At 46.6% G+C, this 18,863-nt stretch overlaps 1 protein-coding gene across 4 annotated transcripts; it reads left to right on the top strand.

Annotated features, from left to right (window-relative positions):
* The first annotated feature begins 3,743 nt into the window (after positions 1-3,743).
* Positions 3,744-18,819, top strand: MPG (N-methylpurine DNA glycosylase). 4 transcript variants are annotated; one of them, XM_041401542.1, is made up of 6 exons: positions 3,763-3,812; positions 4,184-4,286; positions 7,750-7,897; positions 8,491-8,716; positions 11,770-11,974; positions 16,899-18,819. In XM_041401542.1, the coding sequence occupies exons 4-6, from the start codon at positions 8,495-8,497 to the stop codon at positions 17,291-17,293; spliced, it is 822 nt and encodes a 273-aa protein (XP_041257476.1). In that variant the 5' UTR covers positions 3,763-3,812; positions 4,184-4,286; positions 7,750-7,897; positions 8,491-8,494; the 3' UTR covers positions 17,294-18,819. The 4 variants fall into 4 exon arrangements, with proteins under 4 accessions (XP_041257478.1, XP_041257477.1, XP_041257476.1 ...); XM_041401541.1 differs by having other exon boundaries at positions 7,747-7,897; XM_041401544.1 differs by lacking the exon at positions 4,184-4,286 and having other exon boundaries at positions 3,744-3,812.
* The last annotated feature ends 44 nt before the right edge of the window (positions 18,820-18,863 follow it).

The following is an 18,863-nucleotide window of genomic DNA, read 5'->3' as shown; positions in this document are numbered from 1 at the left end:
TGCTCTGACTGGACAGACATTCACATATTTCTCCACAAATCCCTCCAACACTCTCATGTATACCATTTCTCTGCTCTGACTGATTTATAAGCATGATTGCATTTTGATCTAGAAAATACTGAATGAACTGTCTTTAACCCCTTCAGAACAGGAAACTACCATGTCTAAAAAAGCTTGGCTGATTGTTGGTACAGCTCCATCTCATCCTTCCTCACCTCCTGCTAGTTTAGCTGAGCCTTTGGTCTCACTCTCCATCTTCCCATTGCTCCTGTGCAGCTGAAAGAGGCTCCCAGGCACAGCTGTTCTATGGTACCACCAAAAGCAGTTCCACCAGGGATACCACGTAAGCTGTCAGTCCTAGAGACGTAGGGAGCAGAGCCCAAAAGCCCAGCAGTTTGCCCTGCTCACTTGGGTTTTTAGCTTTTGTTCTTTTTTAATGGTTTGGGTTGGAAGGAACCTTACAGCCCATCCAGTTCCACCCCTGCCCTGGGCAGGAACACCTTCCACTATCCCAGGTTGCTCCAAGCCCCATCCAACCTGGCCTTGGACATTTCCAGGGACAGGACAGCCACGGCTTCTCTGGGCAATCTGTGCCAGGACCTACCACCCTCACAGGGAAGAATTTCTTCCTAATATCTAACCTATTTGTTTCTCCGCATTGAGCAATCCTGTGAAGCCAACCATTTCTGTCTTGTCAGAGAACAAAAATGTCTTTCACACAAAGCAAACAAACAAATAAGACTGAGTAGAATGCATTAATAGGTTACTGAATAGGACTTGCTTGCCTTCTCTGCTCCAGAGCTGAGGCTCCCAGAAGCTGTGTTGCTTTACTGGGTTTTCCCATTGCTTGCAGTGCACTTGGAAGAATTTCCTGCACCCTGAATGCAAAGCAGGTGGACCAGTACCTACCACAGATATCCCTAAATTTAGGATAATACACATCTGCTTACATAACGAATTAAATGGGCTTGACTTACAGAACTGGACATTTGATCTGTGGCTCAGCTTGGGTGTGGGAGATACCAAAGTAGCTACAAGCACCTTTCCCTCCTAGCACCGGGTTTTGGAGTGCTGTATGTACCTCAGACACTGGTTGGAAATAGCTCTGGATAAGACACACTGGCAGTTGCGAATAAGTAGGAAGCGGCAGCCAAGACTGGATGTCAGGAGAGGCCAGGAGGGGATGTCATAAAAACCCTGTGCTGTTTGGAGTGCTTTCATCCACAGGAATTCTTCAAGAGTTGGCTCATGAAGTGTTGCAGCTGTCCCGTGCTGCTGGCAAGAGCAGCGTGGCCACGTGAGGTGTCCAGGCGATGGCCGGTGGGGAATTCCGTGTCTCTTCCTAACGGGACAGAGGAGGCTTTCAGCAGACACTGCTGAAGCTTCATTTGGCACCTTACAAAGAGAAAACTTGAAAATCTGCCCCTACTGCTTTGTCCTGCTTCCATGCTGCTCTGCTGTCCTGGCTGTAAAAGGATGATAAGTCAGGGCTCTGCACAGCCTGGGAGCTGTAGGGAACCACTCTGCAAACAGTTTCTGCTCCAAGAAAAGCCTGGCGCGCTGCATGCAGCCATTGTGCCACAGACCCCAGGGTCTGCATCAGCCAGATTTTCTAACCGCAGATTCCAAGTCATTCCTCTCACATTAAAAAGTTTTTGCCCCACAGGGAGGGGAACTTTAATCTTCTCAAACAGATCTGCTTTTACAGGAGGCTATTTTAGGCGTTGATTCTGTAACAGTGAAGTTATTGGACAAATGAAGAACATGGCATATGCTGTCGCTTGGAGCAATTTGCATTCCTCAGGTGCTAAAAGCTTTAAATACTTCCTTTGGGCATGAAATAGATCTGCTGCCAAAGAAGCCAGCATCCTGAGAGTGCCTGTCCCACAGACTCCCACAGGGGAAATGTCTGCAGAGCTGAACTAGTCTGACCCCAGGAAATCCTCCCCACTGCTCTCATTATTGCTCAGTTTCTCCTTTAAGTTTCATAATTTGCTGAAAGATCAGTTTGATGTTTGCTTATCTTCCTTTTCACGCACTTTCCTGGTCTTCCTCTTTTATATTAACACCACATTAAAGCTGGGATGTGAACCATGCAAGTCAGGAAGTCCGAGATGCTCTTTCAAAGACACTCAGTCAACACTGTTAATCATTTTTAAATGATTGTTTTCTTTGCTAATACACAAACGGCTCGTTTCAGACTGGAGCTAAACACATGTGTGCAGCCAGCAGGTAACATCCCTCCAGGGATTCCTCACTCTTGTGAGTTTATTTTTATCTATTTAAACTAAAACATCATACAGAGATCTCTAGTATCAATACCTTTAAGATTTATTCATGTTTCCTTCCCTTTTTGGGGTTTTTTACACCGTTACAGTAGCAGTGCTATCATGCTTTACAATGATTTAAGGCATTGAAGTTGCTTTGGGTTCCAAAGTATATCAGCTGCTTTTTCATGGTCAAAAAGAATGAATATTGTGTAACAGACTCTGTGTTTGCTCCATTCATGGTTTGTTTGGGTATTTTTTTACACTGTCCTATTAAACTGGAATAGTAACATTTGGAAATTCTGGGCTCCTTTCATGGTTTACAGGAATGTCAGAGTTTTTCCTCTGGCCTGCTCACATTGAGCATGACTTCATGCTCAAATTAACTGGTCCCTATTTCTGCCTTCGTAAGAACCTTTAGGTACTCATACTCCTGGCTGCACCTCCAGAGCTGTCAATGTCCCCTACAACTACAGTCAGGAATTTATCCTTCTCCTTTCCAAATTCACAAAAGGGGTAGACAGTAAATGCCTATTCTCTGCATCACTGGATCCTAGCTGGTGCCATCTTGTTATGAGTATTTTATTACAAAAATGGGAATAAACCCACTTGGATTCATCAGACTTTCCCTCATACCTTTTCTGCAAACACTTGTTTATGAATCAATGGCCCCAGCTGCATGTCCCCAGAATGTTGTGAGGAAAAATCGTTTTTAGCCCCCATTTTTACCATCTGCTCCATCTGGATAAAAGCTGAAGCCAAGAATTTTTTCTGCAGGCCAGATACTTGTTATTCGGGGAACTGAGGGAGTAATTAATGCAGCTCTCTGCAAAGCCAGCTTGTGACCATGCATGTTCATGCCTTTTTGGAGTAGAACCATTAAATAATTTGGGTTGGAAGGAACCCTAAATATCACTCAGTTCCACTCCCCGAAATGGGCAGGGATACCTTCCATTATCCCAAGTCCAGTCCAAACTGGCCTTGGACACTTCCAAACATGGGGCAGCCACAGCTTCTCTGGGCACCCTGTGCCAGGGCCTCTTCACCCTCACAGGGAAGAATTCCTCCCCAGTCTCCCCTCAGTCAGACTGAAGCCATTCCCTCTTGTCCTGCCACTCCAGGCCCTTATCCAAAGTCTCTCTCCAGCTCTCTTGAAGCCCCTTTAGCCACTGGAAGGGCTCTGAGGTCTCCGCGTGCCTTCTCTAACCCAGGCCGAGCCCCCCTTCTCTCAGCCTTTGTGCTGATTAATTAATGATTAACATGAAAAGCCGAGGAGTGGATGCTGAAAACCAGCGAGAGTTCAAACGCTGTTTTACAGAGGACCTGCGCTCCAGAAAGCAACACCCACGACGAGACACCCCTGAGGCAGAAGCACCCGTAAACCGAGCCCTCAGCGCTCCCCGCGCCGCCAGCGGCTCCTCCCCTCACGGCCGCGCCCCTGCCCCTGCCCCGGCCCCGGCCCGCCCCTCACGGCAGCGCGGGGCTTCCGCGGGGCCGCGGCAGGGGCTGCGCGCGCCCCGCCCGCCGCGGGAACGGGCCCGGCAGGTGCGTGAGGGGGAGCCCGGGAACGGCCGGGAATGGCCGGAGTGACCGGAGTGACCGGGAATGGCCGGGAACGGCCGGAGTGACCGGGAATGGCCGGGAACGGCCGGGTCGGGCGGAGGAGGGAGCTCGGGTTCCTGGGGCTCGGCCGCGGCCACGGCGCCGGCAGCGCCCAAACGGGCCCGGCCGGCCTTGCCCAGCGCTGCCGGGCGCGCCCCCCGCTGCAGCCCTGGGTTCCGCTCCAAATCACGAGTGTCCTCAACCAAAATGTAATTCTGATGAGAAGGCCCTTTCTTTTTTTTTTTGTTTTTGTTTTGGTTTTGGTTTTTGTTTTGGTTTTTCGTCATTGTTGTTACCTTCTTTGTTCTTTACAGAAGGATGAGCTAGGTTTCATCCCAAAAAAGCTCAAGATGCCCGGTAGGGAGTAGGAGCGAGGACTTGAATTGCAAGGAAATAAGATCTGCAGCACTTAGTAAGGTGAATAAAAACATCCCTTTTGGTTTATTTTTGCGGTATTAGGATTGCACGTGCTGTCAGAATCTGTCTGTGGAGAAATTGAGTTGTATTAGCTCATGCCTGCACTCTTTTTTCAATGGTTTTTTTTTCTTGCTTCTCACACTGTTGTCCAGAAAACTATACATTATTATCTTCTGGTTACCAATAGGGTAGACTAGACAGGAAAGGCAGAGAGACATCATTCATGCTGAGAACTCACTGAAAGATCTGCCTTAAAGTGTCTGTTTAAGAAGTTATGGAACAAAAAAGTCAGGAATAACAGGCAGGAATAAGTTGCTAAACTGGCAGAAACAGGCAGGAATAAACTACCAAACCAGATGCAGCCCCCAAGGACAGTGTTGCTAGTGATGGTTTCAGCAGCAAATGTGTCACTAATTTTTAAAGAGGATTCTAGGGGAAATCCAAGGACTGCAGACCTGGGAGTTTGACCACCAGTAAGTGAATTAATAGCAAATGTAGCAAAGTAGGATTATTGGAGAGCTGCATAAGTATCTGGTGGGGGAAAATCAATGTGACTTAAAAGTCATGCCTTAAAAAATGCTGGAATTTTCTGCAGGTCTAAATGAGCGTGTTGAGGTCTGGCTCACAGTCTGTACTCAGATTTCAGGGGGGTTTTAAGCAGGAGCTCTTTACCTGGACACAATAAGGGAGTTCCCCTGTCATAAACACACAGTTGTTGCAAAGGTAGTAAAGAGGATGTGAGTAAATGGGCAGCTCTCCTGGTGGCTGGAGGTCACCATTGGGGTGCTGCAGGGATGGTTTGTAGATGACATGGAAAATCAGTGTTTCCAGCTGGCTTTGTCTTGTTGAAGGTGGTAAAGAGGGCTGAGGGTGGTGAAGTGCAGGTATAAACTGATTCATGTGGGTGGGGAGCAAGTGCAAATTCCCCACACAAGGAAGGAGTTTTTGGAGCAGTAATAACTAATTCTGTGAAGTTTTCCTTCTTGGTCAAGTCTCCCTTTGGCTGGTGTTACAGAGGTTCAGGGAAGGCTGTGCCTGGATCAGAAGGTTCTAGTCCCAAGACATGGAGGAGCACTGGATGTTTATTCTGTTCTTCCCCAGGCTCCTGCTCTTGACCTGGGCTGGAGAGCAGGATCCAGGGAGAGGTATCCTTTGGTCTGACTTAGCATCTGTTCCCACTTAAAATCTGTACAACTGGGAATTGCTGTGAGGAATGGTCTCTCCAGAACTGGCAGTGTTTTATGTACTCTTCATTATTCTGTCAGAAAAATTGATGTACCTGAGGAAGGTTGTGCAGGTATCTGGACCTGGGAGCCAAAAGTACATGCAAATTGCTGTAGGATATAGATATATATATTTTTTTTTCCATGAAAACTCATTAACTACCTAAGGAAATGCCTACAAATGCAGTCTTCTTAGAAGGATTAAAGAATCCTCTGTAGACTCTTGTGCCTTGAGTACAGGGTGTATCTGCTGCTGAGCTGGGTTTTGCATGGATTTGCAGTGTCTCTCCAATTCTGGCTTGCAGGCTTCTGAACCACTTGCCTGAGATTAGCCCAGCAGCCCTGAACACTCCAGGCACTCGTGCTGATTCAGCTCTTGATCTTTTTCTGACTTCCATACCTTTTCTTTTTTTTTTTTTTTGGTATGTTTTACCAGATGTGTTTAACAACTTGTAGTTAATTTGGTTGCAACAGGATTAGTAAAAAGTGATTAAACCCATGGCTTATTATTTGAGGCCCAGGAGTAGGATTTGTTTATTATACAAGCAGGAAAATCTAGATAGAAATGAAGAGCTGCAGTATTTGTGTGTGGATTTACAGAAGAGGCTGAGCCTCTTGCTTCCCAAATACACAGGACTTGGATCCATGGTTTGTGTTGCCTTCCACAGTGTGATTTGTGATTCTTGTTGGGCAAGAAGAGATTTGTACACTTTCCAGAAAGTGTAGATAGGCTTTGAGGCACAGAGCTTTGGGTTTCAGATCTTGCTATGAGCAGGCAGGGGGACAGAGCACAGAATGTTTTGGGGTTTTTTTCTGGGTTTCTAAGCTGGTGTTGCAGCCCCTCGCTCTACACTCATGTTTCTGTTCTGACCCATTTTTCCTGGCTAGAAGGCAATTTCCTGCTGCTGTTTCTATTGAAGATGCTGGATGTGTCAAGGATCAGCCCGTGGCAATGAAGCTGCAAGTGCCCTGGGGCTGCTGCTGTAACGTGTCAGTAAGAGCACTTGCAGCTTTAGGAGTGATTTAATTGGAAGTGCAGTAGGTGCCAGGCAGCTCAGATCCTGTTTCTGATGTCGCATTCCATAAGAGCACAAATTACCAAATGAGTTAATGCTCCACTCGAGTCAGCCATGTTTGCAGCATGTCATTATGTGTGGCTGATGAGCTGGAAGTTCCAGTTAATACTGTCAGAGAAGTCTGCAGATAATGTCTTCAGTGGGGAGTACTGCCTTGACGGAGTGTTTCAGGGGGTCAGTCTGAAATGGTGAGGTGTTCCTCCTCTGCCCCTTCCTTCCTGCAGCTCGTTCTCCTAGACAGGACTCATTTGCCAGGTCACCAGACAGTTCTGTCAGAGGCAGGCTGCTGAGTTCTAACAAAATTTTTAGGAATTCCCGCCAGCTAAAAGCCACAGTTCAGAGCAGAGTACCTGGCTTGGAGCTGTGGTTCTGTGGCAAGTCTCTGACACCACTGAATTATTGCAATAAAGAATTAGGTGTTCAGAAAAAACTAAAACCATCCTACCTCTCTGCCAGTCATGCCAATGTGATTTGATTTTTTTTTCCTGCCTATTTTTATATGTTTGTGTCTGGATTCTTCTGAAGTGAAACATAACACTGTTGGGGAATTGGCATTGGTGATTCAGATTGTAGCAATGCTGAACTTCACTGTAGTGAAAATAAACTGTTGCTGGTGGAACTTCATTTTGAGAATCATCAGACCAAGATAAAGATTGGTTTTGATGTTGAAAGTTTTTGTAGTAATTTTTAAATGCTGATGATCTGGTGAAAAATGAGTGGCAACAGCTAATTACTTATATATACACTTGCTTGCAGGTTCAGCTATAGGATTCTATCTCTGTTTCTAAATCTGCATGATGTTGGACCCTTACATCTACATGGGGTTCAATTTGGAATTGGTGTCTTTGCAATCTCTTGTAAAAGTCCTGTTTTTGAGGCTGGCACTTTACAAATTCAGTGCCAGTGGGGGCATTTTAAAAGTTTGGTTTCAGCTTTCTGTGTATTGAGTACAGGAAAAGTGTATTCCCCACTGAATAACAAAGGCTTAAGAGCATCTCCAGCACTGCCCATCTGGGAGATGGGCCTTTACTGGACCAACAGAAAACTGCAAATTATTCTGGAGTTTGATCTGTTGGGTGTCACATCTCCGTCAGATCTCCAGAATCTCTTGGCCTGTTTCAAAGCACTTCATCCAGTGAATAAATGCTTGTACCTGTCCAGCAGGTGTAAGGACTGCAGCACTGAAAAGGAAACACCAGCTTTGTGGAGCTCACATGGAAAGTGGTGACAGACCAGAAGAACAATGGCACAGTTGTGATGTAGCTGCCTCAGGTCCCTGCTGTTGGCTGGAACAGGAGGTTGAATCTTTCTGGTAAGTTGGATCATTTTGGGAAGATTCGAACACAGACACTTCTACAGCACGATAAACAAGTTTGTGACTGTGAATAGGGCATCTCTAAATTTCCTGTGGAGGTTTAGATTCTGATCCAGTTACATTACCTTTGAAAATGATTGATACACAGCTTCTGTGGGCTTTCTGAGGCAGCACAATTTTTGAAGTGCTTGTTTTCTGTTTTTTCTTTCTACTTAAAAGATTATGTTAGCTTTAGGTAAAAAGTACAGAGTACTGTTTCGTCTTTGCTTTTACTTTCTGAATTTTCTAGCCTAACAGCAAACTTACTTCCAATGCTTAGTGGAGCAGAGTTGCTTTTATCTGCAGTCCTTAAAAGATGAATACTCAAACTGCTGTTTTCTGTTTGCTCATCAGTGGAGCCCAATATTTGCCCAGCCTGGTGCAAACAGAGCTAAATCTGTCACCTGCTGCTGCAGTTTGCATAGGTTGTCCATGTAGTCATAGCTTTCAGATTCATTGTGTGGAGAGGTGTGCAAAAACAGAAGTTTGTGGAAATTAGTTGCTTTTAAATAAGCTTTATAATCCTAAAGATACTTATATCCATTTTCTAGAACTATGCCAAGAAAAAGAAACCTGTTGGCTCAATTAAGTGCTCTTCAAAACACCAGCAGCTTCCCTCAGATCAATGCCGTGGAGCAGCTGAACACTACACCTGGAGCAGATCCTTCTCCAAAAAGCAGCAAATATTTTATGGTAGAGAAAAAAAATTCTCCTCAGCTACAAGAAGATTTTTTCAACCAGCCCTGTGTTAGTCTGGCCAAGTCCTTTCTGGGACAGGTAAGACATGAGCACTGAGATTCTTGTACTTGTATTATGTGCTGGCTAATAACTTAGTGTAAAAGGATGAAAATCTTTTTTTGCCATTTGACTCCCAGGCTTGGCTGTTTTAGGAATACAGCTCTCATTCCTTCTCTTGCTAAGTGCAGTGGAATTTAAAGACCAGTAGCTGAATCTATTCTAGATGAAGTCAGAGGAGTAATTTTTCAGATTTAGTCTGTCACATTTTTAATTGGGGTTTCTTTGGTGCCGTTTTCCTTCCTTTTTTCTGTTTACTAAAATGTGCTTAGCTGCTTGTGGTTTGTGGGCTGTGCCAGGCCTGTTATCTTCCTTTCAGCAATTGCATTACTTGTTTTTGTTTCTTGCTTAGCCCAGTGGAAAGCAGTGCTCTGCAGTCAGTAACACCTTTTTGCCTCCTTTTTACTGTCTTGTGCTAAGGATTGCACAGTCCCACACTTAAGCTCTTTTCACTCCAAATATTGCTGTTCCTGTCTTTTGTTTCTGAGCTTCCCAGTCATTACCTGTTCGTGCAAGGACTTCTCCCTTACCCCATTGCATGAACTTTGAGGAGTCTTTGCACCTTATGAAAGCCTTTGGAAATCAGAGTGGTGGAGATGGACTCACTAAGCAGAAGAGTCATTCAGAAAACTCTCTGGCTGTTCCAGGGGAGGGAGTTCCCTTAGTATTTTCCCTATAAAAAGTTCCAGTCCTGGACCTTCTAAACTCAGCTGCAAAATGTGTGTTCAGTTTCACTGCTATGTCTTATCTTCTCTGAGTCTTTTTTATACCTTTATTGTCTGCAGGGTGAGCAGACTCTCTGGGTTCTCATGGCTTTAGATAACTCCAGGAATTTGTTCCACAAACTGTTGGTTTTGGCCTGTTTTGCTACATCCAGCCTTTTTTTTTTATTTTCTAAGGATATCTTGCTTCTAAGTGACGCCTTTGCTCTGCCTTTTAGCCCTGCTGGGTTTCTTTGTGGTCTGCCTTCACCTCTTTGTGATACTCCACATGTGTTGCTATCTTTGCAGACATCCTGCTAGAGGCTTGCCTTTCAGGCCTTAACCTTTGGCTGCCTCTAAAGCTCTTCCCAACCAGCTCCCTCTCTTTACGTAGTTTCCTCTTTCTGCGGGTAGGCAGGACTCTGGCAGATTATTTTTGGACTTTAATACATGTGAAAAGACACTGAACTTTATCCTTCATGGTCATGATACTGAGTTGTTTTTCAGGAGTAAGTCTTTGGAAAAGCCTTTTGTTTTGCTCCAGATCTGAGAACTGAGTCTTTTCTCATGATGTTCCTGATTCCTTGCTCTGCACAACATTTGATGGTGTCTAAGCAAGCGTTGCCCATGTCCTGTTCTATCTGAGGATGCCTGTAGTCTCCCATTACTGACACGTTTTTGATGTCTTAATGGCTCCATCACCCTCATGCATTCAGTCACTCCGGGCAGATGATTTTTGAATCCTAGTTCTGTATTTTTCCTACTTAGGCCTAGTATTCCAAACTACATGATTTCTATCTTAATTTTACACTTCCTTCAAAGTATAACCCCCAGTCTCCCATGACCCAGCCTATTCTCTCATAAAGGTAATTTAGTGTTTCCTTCATTACCTTCATTCTACCAAATTTTGGCACAGCCTATTCTCTCATAAAGGTAATTTAGTGTTTCCTTCATTCTACCAAATTTTGGCGGCATCTTTTGTTTACCTTCATGATACCTGAGTTCTCGGAAACAAAAAAGTTACATGCAGTGACTGGCCTTTCACAGGGAACTGCCATAACATCAAGATACATCCTCAATGAGAAAAATAACCTTTATGAGATGGCTTACTGTGAGGTGTTGGGAATTATCACCATTTTTAAACTTTTTTATTCAACAGGATATTTGGTGTGCCTGAAGACAGGGAAATGCCCAAATGCTTTTAAACCCATAACCTAACCTTGCATTTCATCATACTGAGTGAGAGGTGTGGTCACATGGGTCTGATTTTGGGGTGTTCCCAGGCAATTGCTGAACCCCAGTGCTTTTTCTTTCATAAAAAATAATAAACAGATTCTTTTCAACAATTTGACAAGTGCTGTAGGGAAACTGGTGTACTGGAGCTGTAGCTTTGGAAACCAACTCCTGGAGCATCCGTTACGGATCAGATCAATATCTGCATTAGCAATCCAGCACAAACATCTGTTAGGAATCAAGCTTTGTTTTCTGAAGGTCATTTTTGAACAGCTGCATAATTAAAATGTTATAATTAAACTGATTGCTGGTGCCCAGATGAGACTGCAGTATTTCATACACGTTAAGTAAAGCATAAAGTTTAGAAATCAGGTCAAACCACAAATTCCTTTGTACAAAGTTTAGTGGTTGTTTTATTTTTAAAGAGAATCTTTTGACTGTCATGTTTTGTTTCCCCTGCATCTGCTTTGTTTTATTTAAGGAGGTACCAGCAGCAAGAACACACTGTAATAACAAAGATCTGTTGTTTTCTGCCTGAAGCCAATTCCCATCTCTCCTGCACTGCCCTTTTCTGTGGTGCAGAAAATACTGAAATAGCATTGATGCCCTCTCTAGAGCTGATTATCTCTGTGATTTGGGACTGGGACTTGTTTGAAACATCTCTAGGGAGGGAAACTGTCTAATCATAGCAGTTATTTAATTGTGCCACTGTCATATTTCTTCTGATATAAGGATTCATGTTGCTTCAAGGTTGATATCAGCAGTGAGTTTTGCCTTAAACCTGATGGATTGGAGTGGAGAATACAGAAGATAACCACCAAAGCACCTCTGTGGGCTTCAGTACATGTAGGGTCATAAATTGGTTCTGTTTTGTACTGCCTCATCTAGACACTCCAGGCATTTTGTGGGGTGAGGGACAGGTGGAACTCCTTGTACTGGGCTGTGGAAGCTGAAAAAGTTGGTGTTAGCTTATAGACTGCTCACTGGAGAGGATTTAGTACCATCAGGTCCTTTCTTTCCAACTTCTCTGTTTCCACAGCTCTTGCTGTGGTTATTTTGTACTGAGGGCTGGTAACTGATGCACTCTGACCTCTCTTTCAGATTTTAGTTCGCAAACTTCCTGATGGCAGAGAGCTCTGGGGCAGGATTGTTGAAACAGAAGCTTATCTGGGTGGGGAAGATGAAGCTTCCCACTCGAAAGGTGGGAAGCAAACACAACGGAACGCAGCAATGTTCATGAAACCAGGAACTCTGTACGTGTATCAGATCTATGGGATTTATTTCTGCATGAATGTTTCCAGCCAAGGTAAGCTGAGGCTGAAAGAGATGGAATGCTAGCAGGATGGGGCTGGCATTTCAAGCTACAGTGCTGCTGCAAGTCACTTGTGAGCTCTCTGTGGGCTCTCATGTCAGTGACTTGTGGCTCTCACCATCCTCCATTAGGACCTGGGCTTTGCCACTGTGATCAGAGTGTACCTGTGGACAGGCAGCACAGCAGGCAGGGCCCATCTCCAGCTGTCCTGTTTGTCCCTTCTGGGAGCTGTTCAGGCACACAAAGATTGAGAAATGAGGGAGAATCCAGATGGGATGGAGCTTTCAGTTTTGATGACCTGGGCTGCTGCCTCAGTCATATGATTCAGTGAACCTTGTTCCTCAAAAGTGGTGATGTAGAGAAAAATTCAGAGTCATTAATGACAGCCTAAATCTTGGTGTCTGTTGCCATGGCAGGAAATGCCTCTGTCTCCTTCCTTTATCTTCAGAGGCAGAATGAAATGTTGGGGAAAACAAAAAGTCTGAGATGTCGTTAGCTTAAGCAAGGAGTCAGTAGAAGCATTTTAGCTGTCTAGCTGTATCTAAAAGCCAAAAAAACCCCACCCAAATCAAATACTCAGACTGTTACAGAATCTTCAATCTTCTTTTATTATTCTCAAGAAAAAAATAATCAAGCTCTAATTAAATTACTCTGTAATTTATGAAACTCTCCTTCATATTTCAAGACTCTTAACAAGCGTTACTGAAAAGTTCCTTCTTTTTCCTGTCCTGTAAGAATGACAGTATTGGCCTTGCAATGGATCTCTTGTTTAATTAGACACCTTGAAAAGGCAGCAAGTGTTTCCTAGGTAACTGCTCACTCTGCTAGGAAAAATCTCAAACCAAATTTACTTTCTTTTTCACTATTTCAATGATAAAGGTTAAAAAGCTTGTGTATTCCTAAGTGGAAAGCAAACGTAACTGTGACCATTAATGCTCAGGTTTTTGCCTTTGGACACAAGCCAAGCAGAAAAATAGTGCCACGTTATAGTGTGGGGGAAGAGCCTGACTTCCAGCTGAGGGTGTGGAGTCTGGTGGATGAACACATGTGAACTTCATTACATGGGCTCTACCACATCTGTTCAGATTATGAAAGGACATGGTTCATTTGTCAGGATGGGATTCTTGGTGATTAAAATACTAAGAATAATACATTTTTTTATTATATATATATATGTTTAGCCTTTGAATTATGGAAAGATTTCTTTGAAATACACACTTTGGGAAATTTTTCCTTATATACCTATTACTAGTTTTGTAGCAAAGCAGTTAAAGGGCTCCCTGTGGTGATGGAATTCAGTGCATTTTTTGTTGCAAACTTCCTTCCCATCGTCCTGTCCCACAGGAGTGACACCAGGCAGAGCTGTCACTGCCAGCTTTGTCAGAGCACTGCAGTCAGTACCATGGCTGTGCACGTTGTGCACCACTGATGCAGCTACACAAACTGGGGCTGCCCCTTCTGTGTGTTTGCTCACATGCAGAAGTGTTGAAAGAGAGAATGTGGGGAGGAATCACACCCGAGATGTTTTTCTCCAGTTAGAGGGAGGAGGAGTTGTTTGCTGTGCTGTGGTTTAGTCTGAGGGAAGAATTGAGGGAGTCATCTTCACAGTGGCACCTGAGTAGAGGGCAAAAGCATTTCATTCTCTGGATATGGGATAGATCTCCAAAACTTTGACTCTGGCTGTGAAAAAACTCAAAGAAACCCTGGCAAAAAAAAAAAAAAAATCTCTTGTGGCAAAGCCTGGTCCTTCTTCATAGCATGCTCTGAAGGCAACCAGCTCCAAGAGACAAGTGTATCCTCTGAAGCAGTGGAGCTCTGACTCTTTAGGGATCACTTGTTTTGATTTACAACCTCACAGCCTCTGACTCCAGATGGAATAAACCTTCTCTGTTCATTGGTTTATGCTGAGGTTCAGGTTCCAGTATCATTCAGGGATGGGAAGAGTGTGTCACCCACAGCCCTGTGTTCATAAAACCATAATGAGATGGAGGGGGGGGATCCAGTATTCTTTGTCTGTGAGGAAGGGGAAATCTTCATGCACATCACTGAGATAAAGCTACATCATGGGGAATTTTACTGTGAGAGGTCCTCCCATCCCTGAGTGAAATACTGCAACTGCCTGAAGCCACAGCAGGCATCACTACGTTTGGAGAAATCATGGGTGGTAGAGGAGAAAACATACAGCCAACATCTTTTACTGTGCACGAATCCTACAGTATATCCTGAGCTGCACAATAATCTCAGTGCTAAGAGCTTTCCCTAGAGTTAAGAGAGATGTGGGGCTTCCCTTGCCTCAGGCAGAGGATAAATGCCAGTCATGCCTCTTTTTGACTTAGCTATGATCTGTTTCTCTGGAATTTGCCAAGGTCTGTATTTTGCTGCCAGATCTGAAAGAATAGCTTGTAAAATCAAGAGCCTGGTGATGCTCAGCCCAGGGTCACACTGCAGGGACTTCTCCCTAACGTTCAGCTCCTAGACTAGGTTTTTGGAGGAAGTATTGGGGAGCACTGAGGCAGGTGGGTGAATGGAGGAGAAAATTCTCTTCTCTCCATTGGCCAAGAGCTGTTTCCAAGCCTGGAGCTGGAGCTGTTTTGGGGAGGGAGCAGGAAGCTGCGCTGTGGGGGTGTAGGACTCCACTGTCATGTTATGATTTCTAGCTGCTCAGGGAGAGAATTGGCCTCTGCAGTGTTGTTGGATCCCAGCTTTTAGCCCTGAATGCTGCTCATTATATGGAGTGACTCTTAACAGGAGAGATAAATACTCAGCACCCCCAGCTGGCCCTGCTGCTGCTGGTGTGTGCACATTGGGCAGATGCTGAACTCAGGTGACCCTTGAGAGTGAAATGCTGCAGGCTGAGAGGGGGAAGAAGCCAGGCTGAAGCACTCTGGAGTTGACTCAGCCACTCTTTGGGAATTGAAATTAAATTTCTAATGTGGAGGTTTGCTCAGGAGGAACCAGAGGCGTGAGGGGAAGACGGCAGTAGCTCATTGTGGTAACCCTGCACTCGTGTCCTGCCTGCTGTCTCCACCTCTTCCCAAGGCTACTCTCTGGGCAGAGTGGGGTGTGTGTTGCACACAGCTAGAAAGAACCTGGAAACTTCCAGCTGGAAATGCAGAAAGAGCAGCCAGAGACAAAAATTGCCAGTACTCCCTGGCTGGGCTCTGTGCTGCTCTGGGAGCACCTGCAGTTTTCCAAGTGCTCATCTCTCTTTATGTGAACTCCCAAGGACTTGGTTCAGTTCAAGTGTGACCACAGTTTCCACTTGCAGTTGAGTGGGTGAAAGCAAGCAGTGTAATGAGAGATTGCTCAGAACCCCCAGTTATTCCTGGCAAGGGAGGCAGCGACACGATGGGAAGGATGTTTCTTTGCGCATTGATAAAAAGCAGAATTAGGACATGGAACATGTTCTTAAAAATCTGAAATGACCTTTGAGCTCTAAATCACTGTTAGGCCAGGGAAGCAGCTTTTGGCTGCCAGATTAGCATCAATCCCCCTCCTTGGAGAAGGGAGTGCCTGGGAACAGATTGCTGACAGCTGTTGGAATTCAGGCTGTTGACTTCACCCAGCTGTAGTCAGGGCAGCAGGGGTTCTGAGATGGTTCGGGGCAGCAGGCACACCTCAGAGAGCCAGGAACCAGGACTTCACTGGGAGCCCAGAGGGGTAATTTAGTGTGGGATTTGTACTAAGTATGAGAGGGATTCTATTTTGGGAAATCACAGGTCCTTAGGGATCTGCCAGTGCCTACAAAAAAAGCCTGTGCCAGGCACGAGCGTGGCTCCAGATGTTCGAGGCTGGAGAGGGGACTCTGGGGAGCAGCGCCGTGCAGATGCTGGTGGGAGGAAAGCTGTGGGTGGCCAGCACAGGGGGAGCTGTGGGGCTGCACACAGGCCCTGTGCCAGTGCTCTCCTCACCCACTCAGGGGCAGGAGGAGACCTGGGCCCCTGCTGGCCCTTGGAAAACACCAGGGAAAGGTTTCTGTCCCACTTAGGCTGGAGATCCTTGTCTGACAGGGAATGTGTGCTCAGAGCTGCATCTTTGCTTTGCTGTCACCTTGCTGCAACAGCTGGGAGGGCAGGAGACCCAAGGCTTCTGACAGGGTGGCAAATCACATTTGAGGAAAGAATTTGTCAGTTTTGTTCAGTTTTTCTCATAGAAAGGTCTCCTCTGCTAAGTGCTGCTCCCAGGGCTGTGCATCCTACAGCCAGACTGTGCAGCCCTGTCCTGCCCCAGGTCCCTGCCTTGGGAGAGCTTCCCTGGCACATGTGTCCAGATCACACTCTGCTGGAGCTGTGCAGTGACCCAAGGCCATGCTCATCCCAGCTGTTACACCTCCAGAGGGAGTTTGGATTGGTACCAGCCCAAGCTCCCTCAGCAGTGTCTGCTCCCACTGCCTGCAGCTCCTTCCCAGGTCTCTCTTTGTGCAGCCTCACTCTGCAATCTGCCTCTTTCTGCTGGCAGCATCCAGACTCATTCCTCCTTGCCTTTGTTAGCTGGAGTTCTTGTAATCACAGTTTATTAGACATCCACTGGGTTTGGGAGCAGAGCTTTGGATATTTCTGCCAAAACTGAACCAGATGTCTATTTATTCCTCAACATTGTGCTGACATAAGAAAAAGCTCTTGCCCTCTGGCAAGCCTTGGAGCAGCAGCCAGACTTAGCAACATCAGGTGGAGCTGGGAAGAGCAAGTCAGCACTGCAGAATGAAGGGCACAGAGCTACAGGACACTGGAGATTTGGAGGAGGAAGGGAGTGCCCTTGGAGCAAAGGACAGGCCCCATGGTTGGGTGCACCAGGCCATTCCCTCTTCCATCAGGCTGAGACACGGGCTCAGAGTTGAAGTGCTGCTGGCAGTGAGCTGAAAGGTGAGGCATTCCCAAAAAACAGCCCCATACTAACCCCCAGCTCTTGTTCTGCACAGGAGAAGGGGCTGCAGTGCTGCTGCGTTCCTTGGAGCCTCTGCAGGGCTTGGATGCCATGAGGGAGCTGCGCAGGGCCTCCAGGAAAGCACCCGGCAGGCTGCTCAAGGACTGGCAGCTCTGCAACGGGCCCTCCAAGCTCTGCCAGGCGTTTGGCATCGACAAGGCTTTTGACCAAAGGGACCTGACTCAGGATGCTGCCATCTGGATGGTGCCAGGACAGGACCCGCCGGGGGAGCAGGACGTGGTGGCCACCACCAGGATTGGCATTGGCAACAGGGGAGAGTGGGCACAGAAACCACTCAGGTTTTACTTACGAGGAAACAGATTTGTGAGTGTTGTAGACAAGAAAATAGAGAGAGAGATGGCAGCAAGGGGACATTCCCCTGGCAGCTGACAAGTCTTGCAAGTGTCCCGGGGACCAGGACTTGAGCTGTGCTCTGTATAATGGCCTCAAGCTGCAGCGTGGCAGACAGAGGGGCTTGGGGGGTTTTTAACAATAAATGTACTTTGTCACAAGGAATGGGGCAAGGTGGAGCTTTATTTGCAGGAGACTGGTATGGGTTTTGGACACTGAAGGCCACTTTCTCCCTTGCCAATGGATCCAGGCTTAATTAAGGTGGGTGAAAGGAGAAGGGTCACAGCTCTGGGCTGCTCCCATCACTTCAGCCCTCAGCAGAGGCCAGTGCTTGGTTGCTGCAGGGAAATAGTTTAAAAACAGGATGGCAGCAGAGCAGAGTGAAAGGATGGGAGCTGGGAGAGAAGGATGTGAAGGGAGGATCTTACTGTTGTGTGCAGCTACCTCAGGGGAGGGGATAGAGAAGACAGCCAGGCTGCTCTCAGACAGGATGAGAGGCCACCAGCTGGAAAACAGGAAGTTCTCATTAGCTCTGTGGAAAAAATTTTCCCCATGAGGGTGGTCAAACACTGGAACAGGGGCCCAGAGAAGCTGTGGGCCATTCACACCTCCACAGGCAGGGTCCTGAGTGACCTGAGCTAACACCTTTCCTCTGAGCAGAGACCCCTTCCAACCTCCACCTCTCTCTTATGTCCAGCCTGGAGAACAAGAATGGGTTTTGTTCATTTTCCCAGCTGCTTTTGAAACCAGTTCAGAACTTAGCACTGTGTGAGTCCCCACACAGAGAAAGCACTGGTGCTGGCTTGAGGTACACAGAGGAAAAACCTCCATGATTCAGGGCAGGACTGCAGCCACACTGGAGGCATGACAGGGACACACCCCCCACTTCCACCCCCACCTTAAGGTTTACATATAATAAAAAAGCTCAAGTTTATTTTTAAATATTCTTGTCCCCATCCCATGAAAGAATTGGGGTTGGCTCCTTCTGGGCAGCCTTTTTTTGATTGCAGTAGCTCACCTTGATGCTCAGGTGCTGGGCTGGTTTAGACAGGGCCTACAGTGGTGTTGATCTGATTTTTAGGTCAGATATGGTTTTTTGCTCCTCTGTACCATCCCTGTTGCAGCTGCAGGGCCAGACTCACCGAAGGGACCCCAAAGAAGCTCCCCAGTGGCTGCTGGAAGGAAAGTCAGCTAAAGCTCCCAGTTTCACCCAGCTGGTGTGGGCAAGTGCAGCTGCTCCTGAGAGGCTGCTCGGGGAAAAGCTGACACGACAAGCTCCTGCTGTCCCCAGGCCCTGGCATGTCCCAGGGCTCTGAGCTCTTGTTCTGGCCCTGGCATGGCTGGAGGAGCAGTCCCAAACCAGAGCAGGAAACGCAGCCCTGTATCTCACTTTCCTGCTGGATAGCTTTCACCCAGGCCAGGATCCCAGTCGTTCCCTGCAGCCACAGCCATACTTGTGGGAGAGGCACTGGTGGGACAAAACAAGCCCTGGGGGACAAGCCTGAGTGCCCTCAGCACCAGCCTCTGGGTGGAACAGGTCCCTGAACTTGCAGCCTGGCCAGCACCTTTCAGTCCTGGCTCAACACCCCCCAGGCACCAACTGGGAAAC

The sequence above is a fragment of the Onychostruthus taczanowskii genome, unplaced genomic scaffold (genome assembly GCF_017590055.1).
Source record: "Onychostruthus taczanowskii isolate IOZ18803 unplaced genomic scaffold, ASM1759005v1 scaffold19, whole genome shotgun sequence".
Lineage (NCBI taxonomy): Eukaryota > Metazoa > Chordata > Aves > Passeriformes > Passeridae > Onychostruthus > Onychostruthus taczanowskii.
The sequence above is the reverse complement of the archived record's forward strand: the minus strand, read 5'-3'. Positions and strand labels throughout refer to the sequence as shown.

Excerpts from the sequence above, each read along its gene's own strand:
- MPG (XM_041401544.1), top strand. The coding sequence starts at position 8,495 with ATGCCAAGAAAAAGAAACCTGTTGGCTCAATTAAGTGCTCTTCAAAAC. Across the intron at positions 8,717-11,769 it reads CCAAGTCCTTTCTGGGACAG|ATTTTAGTTCGCAAACTTCC; the intron begins GTAAGACATGAG and ends CCTCTCTTTCAG. Across the intron at positions 11,975-16,898 it reads CATGAATGTTTCCAGCCAAG|GAGAAGGGGCTGCAGTGCTG; the intron begins GTAAGCTGAGGC and ends TGTTCTGCACAG.